Here is an 11,331-nt window from a genome sequence, read left to right as displayed (position 1 = left end):
GTAAAGCAGAGAATTGATATATACACATGTATATAGCCAAAGCGAAAACTCCAATTATACATCATATATACTCACATTTCACACACCAAGAGAGAGAGAGAGAGAGAGATGGTTTTGTTGAATAAAAATTCACGAGAGGAAGGAAGATAATAGTAGAAAAAGGAAAGAAAGAAAGCAAGCAGTTGGGAAGGTAGCATAAACAAGCAGCTAGCTGGGCTTATCGCATGTTTGCTTCACGCAAGCAGCTAAATGTGATTGTGGGGGTTAAGGCTTTGCTCTCTCGCGTGGCTTTAAAGTCTTCCTCTATCCTTTTATATCTCATCCATTAAAAAAAAAAAAAAAAAAAAAAAAAAACCCACCCAAAAACCACAGCCACCAAACCCTAAAACTCCTCCTCCTCCTCCTCCTCCTTTTCAAGTCCTACCCACAAACCCAATTATGTGATAATCATCATCATCATATAATACCAAAAATTTATAAGAAGAAAGAAGAGAGAGAAAGAAAAAAAACCCACAAAATATAAATACAAATGAGTGTAAACCCTGCTAGTAGTGGTGGCAGTGGTGGTGGTGGAAGCAGTGGTAGCGGTGGTGGTGGTGGTGGTGGAGGTGGAGGGCCATGTGGGGCTTGCAAGTTTTTGAGGAGGAAGTGTGTGCCAGGGTGTATATTTGCGCCATACTTTGATTCAGAGCAAGGGGCTGGTCATTTCGCAGCTGTGCACAAAGTGTTCGGGGCAAGCAACGTGTCCAAACTTCTTTTGCATATACCGGTGCATAAGCGACTCGATGCGGTAGTCACAATATGTTATGAGGCACAGGCTCGGCTTAGAGATCCAGTCTATGGCTGTGTTGCTCACATCTTTGCACTTCAACAACAGGTAATTAAAGCAGGCACTCCATGATCTTGATAAGGATGGTCATATATCTTGATATTTATGGCTGAAAGACAATTATTTCTTGTTCTTTTGCGTTTAGTCTTACTTTTATTACCTAAGCTTTATCAAGTAAATCCTATAAAGATAGAAAGTGGGTTTACTCCAGTGATTTCTAATTTGTAGTAAAGCTTTCTTTCTATGACATGCATATATGTTTTGACTACAATAATAGGATATTAAGAGAAGTGATAGACATTAAGAAAAGTGATTTAGATATATGGTGAGTTTTATTATTATTATTATTATTATTATTTAAAATCATCTTACCAAAAAAACTTAATCACATCTCTCTCTTTTCTTTTTTTCAATTACTAAGTTTTTTTCTTTGTAATTGTTCTTGTGAATTGGTAATATTGTAGCGGTAACTAGCAACATTTCTATTGATTTTGTTTGGAGTGATGACATATAATTTCCTAATCGTCAGCTGCCCAAAGTGTAAGAAACAAAACAGTAACGTACGGAAGTCAAAACACCAATAGAACCATGCTTTTTTTCTTCTAATCCAGCCTTTCAAGTTAGGGTAGCAATAACTTATATATAATTATATATAGGGGTGTCATATAGCAACAATGTAATGGGAGGCTCTCAGTGGCCTCGATGAGAAACAAATGAAAAGAAAATTTGGCTAAAAAAATTAATAGAAAACCAAGGAAAAGTATAGGACATGCATGGGGTGCTTAGGAGACCATATTTTTGTGCTCTACTGAAATCTAGAAGGTCTTTTTAATTAACAAATCACGGAGTCGGCGGTTACAACAGTGGCAGAGCCTAAAGTGTATTTTTCTGAGCAAATTGTAGGTTTTGCTGCTATTAAGGAAATGGTCGGATTGTTGCTCCTTGGAGTAAGGCTTTTTTGTGAAGGACAAGTTCATCTCCTATACCAACCATGTCCAATTGGTGGGGCTTTCCTAAAAGTGCACTATATTTATAATGGTAGTCTTACATTCTACTAACAAAGCAAGATTAGTACAATAAAAAAGGCATGTTTGGCAGTTGAAATCATTTTCAAGCTTTTATTTCTTGTTTTCAATAGTTTTTTTAAAAAGGAAAAAGAGTGGAATCGCCTTCTTTTTGTCCTTTTTAGTCCTGTCATTTCAATTACATGGAAACACTTCATTTTCCAACTAAACCATTTTTTATAATTGGAAATGAATAGATTTGTTTTTTAATATTCAGAAATGTCCTACAATGTGCGATCCCTAAGAACCCAGGGTGGGGAATTTAGGCCTTAAATTGTGTTGAAGAGTTGCAGTTATAAGTAACCAACACATAGGTCTTCCAAAAGACTATATGTTTATTTTATTGTTCAGGATTACATATATAATCTACATCTGCACTAGGTAAATCTTTTTGTCAATGTAAGTTTGTAGACTCTGTTAAGTGCTTGAGTATAAACTGATATAAATTAAACTAGATATGCATCATGAAATTTATGTTACTAGATCCAAGATCATTCCTTCTCCCAAGAACAATTATGGAGTATAAAATTGATGCTATTGGTCCATCACTATGCTTATCCCTATGTCATAAGAATCCTTTATATGTTCGCAATGCCATGTTCTAGCACGCATATTTAAATCTTCATATATTCTTTTAGTATAAACAAAGAAATAAAGCCTTAAATTTGCCTAATTGTCTTTTTTTCCTTCAACTTAAGAGGTTTGGTTCTAGAAGTCACTCTTTTGTAAAAAACACTCAAAACTATGTTCATTATTGGACATTAAGATAAAGACAATTGAAAAAAAACAAAGCAATGTGCACAAGGGTGTAATTGGTTTAACCCAATACAACGCATCGGAACCTTAATTAACCTAGGTTCAGGATGGCCTCCAAGCTATTTTTCCATTCTGTCTTGAACTGGACTTAAGCTTGACCCTTAAGATGAATGAGCATATTCTCGAGTCATGGCATGCTTTAAATGATTATGAATGCAGATGCAAATTCAAGAACTAATGTTCTAATTCTACTCATCGTAAAATAGAAAGCTCAATTAAGAATCCAAATTAGATCCTAATTGCGCTTTAATTTTAATTCCACTAGGAATTCCCTTAGATTACTTGATACATGATTTTGGTAGGTGGGATTGTGTATTTGTGGTTTACTCCCTATGGATAAATTTAAAGGGTTCTACGTTAGTGAGATTCCACGTCATAAAAAAATTCTTTTTAATTGAACTATAATTTGATGTTAGGTGTATATGTTAAGATTTTCAATGTGCTAGAACTTCATGCCAAATGTCCTTTCAATTATACTCTAATCTTGTATCAATAAAATTAACATTCAATTTTATGTATATAAACTTAGAAAATATTAAAAAAAAAAAGGGACTAAATTTAAATTTATTATATTTTTGTATAATACTATGAATATATACAACCTATTATTATGTAAAAAATCAATCTCCTCTCTCTCTCTATATAGATATATAATTGGGTGGTTTTTTTTTTTTTTGAGAAAGATAATTGGGTGGTTTTAATTGCACATATGAATAAGCAGAAGTAATAAACCAGTATTCTAATTATTTTGCTCAGTATAATAGTTCGAATTCTGTAATTGACATAATTTTGATAAAGAATCTTGATCCAAAGTACTATCAACCATAGGAAAATATAAAATTAACCATAACCCTAAACTATGAATTCAACTTTATGTTAGAAGGTATTTTCCACTAGCTTACTCTCATGGGTTGGGAGAGGTTTTGATAGTGTCGCCCATGCCCTTGTTAAATGTGGTTTTGATGCTCATTGTTTATTAGTTTGTAATATTTCTTCCCTTCTCCTTTGCGTTTGGAATGCGTGGAAAATAGAATCTGTTCCCAATTTTTCTAGTTAAGGAATGTTCGATTTAGCAAGAAAAAAACATTCAACCTTATGCCTTTTATTTTCTTTGAATGGAAACGAATTATGACTTTAAGTTATTGTTGTATCTTTTCTTGTTTTGGTGAATTGTTTAAGCAGGTAGTGAATTTACAAGCAGAGCTCTCGTACTTACAAGCCCACCTTGCAACATTGGAGCTACCATCACCACTACCACCACACCCTTCACCACCTCCAACAATGATGACACCGCCACCACTCTCAATCACCGACCTCCCTTCAGCGTCCTCAGTGCCTGCCACGTACGATTTATCTTCTCTTTTCGATCCCATGGTGCAACCTTCATGGCCCATGCAGCAGCGGCCCATGGATCCACGTCAATTAGGAGGCAGTGGCTCATCATCATCAGCTGGTGGCGGTGATCTACAAGCATTGGCACGAGAGCTCCTTCATAGACATGGCACTCCATCGCCCGGGTCAGTGCCATGCTCAAGTCCTTCACCATCACAATCTTTCTCCAAATGAGAATATATATCTTATCAACAAACACTTAGCTTGGGTTCTTGTTGATCAAATACTAGGAAGAGAACTTGAATTTTCATGTTTTTTTTAATGGGCAAGTAATTTTAGTAACTGAGTTATATTCCTTTTATTTTTGATTCACTAGTAATATTCAAAATTAGTTTATTCATGTAGACTTCCAACATTTGCGTTATGTTTTATATTTAGGTTAAAATACTATTTACATACTTTTTACGTGCGAAGTACTTTTAAATCAATCCTTTAATTATGAAAATTTTCAATTTACATCTCTTATAATATTACAGTAATATTAATTAATACACAGAAATGAATCAAATGATGCTGCTTTTTACTGCAAAATAGAAAAACAATGTTATTTTTAGTCGGGTTAATAATAAAAATGTTACAGACCTAATAGAAGGGGAATTTTTTTTTCTTGAAAATGACGGAAGAGGAATATGAGCATCATTATAATAGTCAATGGTGTATCTTGCAAATTTTGAAAGTAAAGTGACTGATTTAGAAGCAACTTTAAACTTAGAACGTCTAAGTTACATTTTAAAATTTTAATTTTAGGATTTTTTACAAATTTCATCCTTGAATTTTTATTTATGTAAACATCAATTAAGTACATTTGCATTTCCATTGTCCAACTTGAACAATTAACCCAGTGGACATTATTATAATTGTGACATATTAAACCTTTTTTAAAATTTTTCATTAAATCTTAACAGGTAAAAAAGTTAATCACCTTATATGAACACATAATTTTGTCATATCATTCATATTTTTAAATGAGAGAGAGAGAAAGGCTTATCAGTTCCGAGTCCATTGTTGACTACTTTGTTAAAATGGAGTATTCTTGTAAGTGTGAACCACATAATACAGAAGGAAGAAGGAAAAAAATACAACAATTGATGCTATTAGGAAATTAACTTGCAAAAACAGTACTGATGATATAGGATAACTAAATTGGCTCAAAAACATAATTTCCAAAAAAATTAATTGTTTAATTTAGAAACTCAGGATTAAACTAACACTCACATGAAAATTCAAGTATGGGAATTGTATATACCCCATATTTCTATAATATTTCAAAATTGACTTATCTATCGAATAATGATTATTATTAGTGAGCAATGACAGAATAGGGGTTGAAGGGGCACCAACACTTTGTGACTCCCTTAAAATTAGTATGATTGCTCTCATAGGTGGTCCATTGCATTTACTAAAAAAATAATAATAAAAAACTCTACCATTAGGCCCTAAAAATCAGGGATGAACCTAGTAGGGGGCTTGGATCTCCTGGCCCCCAAAAAAAATAGTTATATGTACTACCCTAAGCCCAGCCAACCCTTACCAGGCCCTCCTAGCCTAATCCTGACCGCGCCCCCCCCCTAGCCCAACCCAATTTTTTTTTTTTTAAAAAATCCATTAACCTTACAAACCGATTCAAATAAATAAAAGAGAGAGAGAGAGAGTTGAGAGACAAAGACCGAGAGAGAATGACTGAAGTGGAGAGACTGAGAGAGAGTATTGACTGGAGTAAGTGGTCAGTCACGGTGCCGCACAGACCGTTAGCCACAGACCCATGTTGCTACCACTGCCCTCAGTGGCTTCAGCAGCTTGATCTGGCCAACTCACCACTATCCTTGGAGGCTGCAACCTCCAGCCTCTATCCCAAAATTTTGATTTGCCCTTTCAAGTATTTTTATTCTCCTTAAACTTCAAAACCTAACATAATATTGATATAATGTTTGTGTTATGAATCTATGATTGACTGATTGTGCTTTTTTTTTTTTTTTTTTTTTTTTTTTGAGAGTCTAAGTTGAGAAAGTGAGATGTGAGTTATGAGCACGAGAAAATCAACTACAATGTTTGATTTTTTTCAAAAGAAAAGATTCAAATTCAACATATATGGATGCAACTGTGAATTTTTTTGATTTTTTTTTTTCGCTTATCTCCAGCCCCTTTAGTTTTTAAATCCTGGGTTTGTCCCTGCTAAAAATGGCATGTCTATGCTTAGTATGTAGTGTGTCTAATAATAATAATAATAATAAGTTGTATTAATTATTATCTTTAAATATTAAAGGCCAAGTAACCTTTACCATTATCTATTAACAAAAAGGAAAAGAAAAAAAGAGTAAACTTTACCCATTGAATTATTATTTTTTTGTATTTCTTATTTAAACCAATCCATTTTGATTGTTTCCCTAACTTTACAGTTTTCCTTCATGACCCACATATCTGGAAAGCCCTCATTTTAAACATCAAGACTTCAGGAATCCTCATGGTACTAGGAGCCAAACAGTTAGCTTTAATATATAGGGTCTACTACAAGTGCATCAGGATAAACCTAAATGTCCAAGCCCTTAACAAAAAAGCAAAAGGAGAAACCACCCTTATCTAGACCACAGCCCCTGGATCTTAGATTCAAGTACCCAAAACCCTTAAGTGGACAGAGATCTCATTCCGACAAGACTGGACTCTGCAAAATGAAAATTATTATTTTCAGATCCAACACCCTACCCAAACCCCAGATTTAGACTTTGTCCAACAGTTAACTGATGGAACTATTAGGCTAAGTTTCGACCAGTCTAGATTCAGATCTTCCTTCGATCTTCAGCAACCCAGAATGCAGTCCCCTTTTCTCCTTAGAGATAGATCTACATCCTAGTGTAGCTCATCCAGATACCCACCCCTTAAGAAAAATTTGGACTTAGAACTCCAAGGGGTCAAAACTAATTAGAACACCATGCTACACGGCCAAACAAGAGTCAGTTGCTGATGAGGATGAAAATCACGATCAATCCTCCCCAACTCAGTTAGACTTTGAGCAACCTGAACCCCCAGTAGGTCACCAACTTAATGCTATGAAAAAGGACTTCATCCCAGATCATAAGTCTTTAGGTGATGATTTTGACTCAAAGGCAAACAAAGTCAAAAGAGAAGCTTACAAGGCAAATCATACCAAAGAACAGAAAATAGAAGTGTACACCAAATGGAAAGAGTTCATGAAAGAGATATCATCAAATGTCCCTTTCTTTGAATATTTTGAGAACCATTTTGAATGGCATAGAAAATCTTGTGTCATCACCAAAACAAATTGGACCAAAGAAAACAAGGAAGTAGTCCGCTTTAGTCACCCTCCCCTAGAAAATATAACCATCAAACATCAAGGTTTTGAAGTAGTTGCTACTCCTTTTAGGAAACCTTCCAATGATTTAGGAAACCTTCCAATGAGGATAAACCAATAAAAATGGTCATAGAGCAAAATAATTACACCAATTAGTGTTTAGATGTCATAGGAAAACAGCTAGTTAGAATAGAAGATAAGATAGAAGCTAAGGCCATTCCCCAGTCAGGAAACCTTGTTAAACCCATCTTATCTTTAGAGAAACCTTTAGTTAAGCTATCAGTAACTTGACAAACCAGTCTCAAGTCCAAGGATAAAATAGCTTTAGAAATAGTCAACCAGAAGTTAGAAGAACTAGTAAAAAAGGAACCAACTACCTCTTTGACTAGTAGAAACCCCACGTTAAACACCCTAGACATCCATACAACTGCTAGCAGCAACAGCAACAACTAAGCCTCTTCAAAGTCTAAAGAGGAAATAAAAAAAAATTAGAAAACCAATTCCAAGAATTATAGGTAAATAAACTTCACCATCGTAGAGTAACCCTAACCAGCCTTACCAAAAATTGGTATCCTAGATCAACATCCTTTGACCTCCAGTTTGAAGAAAAAAAATGTCAGCAACCAATTCTCAGTATCTTCTAATAAATTCTATGAATGGAATATAAATGGATTATCAGAACAAGAAATCATAAATAAAATTCATCACATGACTATAGTAGCCAATAACTACCTCAATGAAAATCGTCCCTATACCAAAGTAGTTGAACTCCTGGTCTTAGGTTTCACAGGAAAACTTCTGTCATGGTGGAACCATTACCTAACAGAAAAATCAAAAGAAGAGATCAAAAGTGTAGTCCAGAAAGAGGAGGATGGACGCCCAATCTATGATGAAGCCATAGGTAGAGGTGTCCCAGATGGAGTAAATACCCTAATCTATACCATTACATGGCATTTCATAGGGACCCCTAGCAACATTACAACCATGATACATGACCAGTTAAGTAACCTTAGGTGTCCTACCCTTGGTGATTACAAGTGGTATGGGGGTGTCTTTACCACACAAGTCATGCACAGAAGTGATTGTAACTCTCCCTTTTGGAAGGAGAAGTTCATCAACGTTTTACCCAGTCTTTTTGCACATAAGATTAGAGAAGCTCTTAGCAACACCTCAGGTGTCATAGATTATGATGACCTGACTTACAGAGATATATCTAGTATCATCCACAGGGAAGGCATGAAGATGTGCATAGATATGAAAATTCAAAACCATTCCAATAAGGACAAAAGAAAAGCTAAGTACGAAGTAGGAAACTTCTGTACTCAGTATGGCCTACCCTTTATAGCCCCATCCAAGAGAAAATCCAAGGAAAAAGAATACCCTAAGAAAAGAACAATCTCTAAGTACTATAGAAGTCATAAGAAGCCCAGCAACTTCGGTAGAAATGATTTCTATAAGAAAAGCAAGAAGTCCAGAGATTACCATAAAGCCAATAGTAAAAGAAAAAATCCAATACAAAAAACATTCGATAAGAAGAATAGCAAATGTTATAAGTGTGGCAAGAAATGTCATTTTAGGAATGAGTGTAAATCCAAAGCTAAAGCTTTAATTAACACCCTCCAAGGTGACCAAAGCAGCAAAGAGGAGATTTTCAGGCTCCTAGAACTCAATCACTCAGACAGTGAGTTCTCCAATAGTTCTAGTGATCATGAGATTTTCCAGATTAACCAGTCATCATCTTCTAGAGAATCATCCAACATCTCTAGTAGTCCAGACATCAGGATAGGATGTAAAGACAATTGTTGCAAAAACAAGTTTGTCAACATTCTTAGCCAACAAGAAGAGCTCTTGCTCACTTTAATAGAAAAGGTAGAAGACCCAGTTGTTAAGGCCCAATATCTTAGCTAGTTTCAAAAAAATTTAGTCAGAGAAACAAAGGAAACCAAACCAAAGCACTCTGAACCCCCAGTTAACCTAGAGAAAATCTTCAATAGGTTTACCAAAGCTAAGAAAGAAATTACAATTAACGACCTTCAATATGAAATCAAAGAAACCAAATCTGAGATTAGAACCCTTAGAGAAGAAGTTAAGAAGCTTGACCAAGCTCTAACCATTCTTAGGATTGACCACAATTTCCTTAATCGGAGAATTAAGCATCAGAACTGTATCTCTCATTAAGGTAATAATGAAGCAGGCCCCTCATACCAAAACCTTTCAGATGATTAAATAGAAAACATCTATGATGAGTCAGCCAATCCTACAGCAAACATGGTCTTAGAAGAACCAACCCATAAATAAATAGATACTATCAGCAGAATTGATTTCCAAAAATGGCATTCTAAATTCAAGATTATCATTAGCAAAGATTTTGAATTTGAGGTTATGGCCCTTATAGATTCAGGCATAGATCTCAACTGCATCCAAGAAGGAATCATTCCCTCTAAGTATTTTCAACAGACTAGGGAACGATTATCTTTAGCAAATGGTAGCAAGATGCAGATTAAATACAAAATCCCAAAAGCCCATGTGTGCCAAGACAACACATGCTTCAAAACAACCTTTATCTTAGTCAAAAATATGACAGACAGAGTGATCCTAGGAAATCCTTTTATGTGTCTATTATACTCATTCACTACAGATAGTAAAGGAATCACTACTCATCCTTTTGGTCAGCCAGTTAAGTTTAAGTTTCTCAGAAGCCCGGAACCCCAATAAATTAGTAGCCTCCAAGATGTCTCCATCTCTAGAACTCTTAATCTGATTAATAGGAAATCCCAACACCTTAAATACCTTAAGGATGATGTAAGGCACAAGAAAATTGAGGAACAATTAACTTGTAAGATCATCCAAACCGAGATCAAAGAATTTGAGGAAAAACTCAAGCAGGAAGTTTGCTCTGATCTTCCCACAACCTTTTGGCATAGAAAGAGACACGAGGTAGCTCTCCCATATGTCAAAAATTTCAATGAAAAGGATATCCCAACCAAAGCTTGACCTATCCAGATGAGCCAGGAACTCATGGAATTTTGCAGAGCAAAGATAGATGACCTCCTTAGCAAATGAATTATTAGGAACTCTAAATCACCTTGGTCATGTCCAACCTTTTATGTACAAAAAAATGCTGAGATAGAAAGAGGTGTCCCTAGATTAGTCATCAACTACAAGCCCCTTAACAAAGTCCTAGAATGGATTAGGTATCCCATTCCTAACAAAAGAGACTTAGTTAACAGGCTTAGTAAGGTAGTCATCTTCAGTAAGTTTGACATGAAAAGTGGTTTTTGACAGATTTAGATCAGAGAGACTGATAGATATAAAACAGCCTTTACTACACCCTTTGGACATTATGAATGGAACATAATGCCTTTTGGTCTAAAGAATGCCTTTTGGTCTAAAGAATGCACCCAGTGAATTCCAAAACATCATGAATGAAATTTTCAATCCATTCTCCAGTCACTCTATTGTTTACATAGATGATGTTCTCATATTTTTAGAATCTATTGAGCAACATTGGAAACATTTGTGATCATTTCTCAATAGAGTCAAGTTCAATGGTCTTGTGGTTTCAGCCCCAAAAATCAAACTAAAGGAAACACATGTTCGATTCTTAGGATTTGACATCCATCACGGTTTAATCAAACCTATAGATAGAGTCATTAAATTTGTAGGCAAGTTTCCAGATCAAATCCTAGACAAAACCCAGCTTTAGAGATTTCTAGGATCTATCAACTACGTTTCAGATTTCTATCAAAATCTTAGGCAGCAATGCAAACCACTTTTTGATAGACTTCGAACCAACCCACCTCCTTAGACCCCAGCTCATACATCAGTTGTCCAAGAAATCAAAAAATATGTTAAAACTTTCCCTTGTTTAGGAATTCCCTCAGTAAATTCCTTTAAGATTGTCCAGACAGATGCCCCTAACA

The 11,331-nt window shown here is 35.1% G+C and overlaps 2 protein-coding genes across 2 annotated transcripts; both read left to right on the top strand.

Moving 5' to 3' along the window:
* Positions 1–362: 362 nt before the first annotated feature.
* On the top strand, positions 363–4,382 carry LOC115957975 (LOB domain-containing protein 18). Its single transcript, XM_031076334.1, has 2 exons — positions 363–877; positions 3,892–4,382. The coding sequence occupies exons 1-2, from the start codon at positions 530–532 to the stop codon at positions 4,273–4,275; spliced, it is 732 nt and encodes a 243-aa protein (XP_030932194.1). The 5' UTR covers positions 363–529; the 3' UTR covers positions 4,276–4,382.
* A 3,734-nt stretch (positions 4,383–8,116) lies between these two features.
* LOC115957043 lies at positions 8,117–9,316 on the top strand. The gene has a single exon (XM_031075285.1). It carries the CDS (start codon positions 8,117–8,119, stop codon positions 9,314–9,316), a length of 1,200 nt encoding a protein of 399 aa, XP_030931145.1.
* The last annotated feature ends 2,015 nt before the right edge of the window (positions 9,317–11,331 follow it).

Source organism: Quercus lobata, chromosome 8 (assembly GCF_001633185.2).
Source record: "Quercus lobata isolate SW786 chromosome 8, ValleyOak3.0 Primary Assembly, whole genome shotgun sequence".
NCBI classification, from domain to species: domain Eukaryota; kingdom Viridiplantae; phylum Streptophyta; class Magnoliopsida; order Fagales; family Fagaceae; genus Quercus; species Quercus lobata.
The sequence above is the reverse complement of the archived record's forward strand: the minus strand, read 5'-3'. Positions and strand labels throughout refer to the sequence as shown.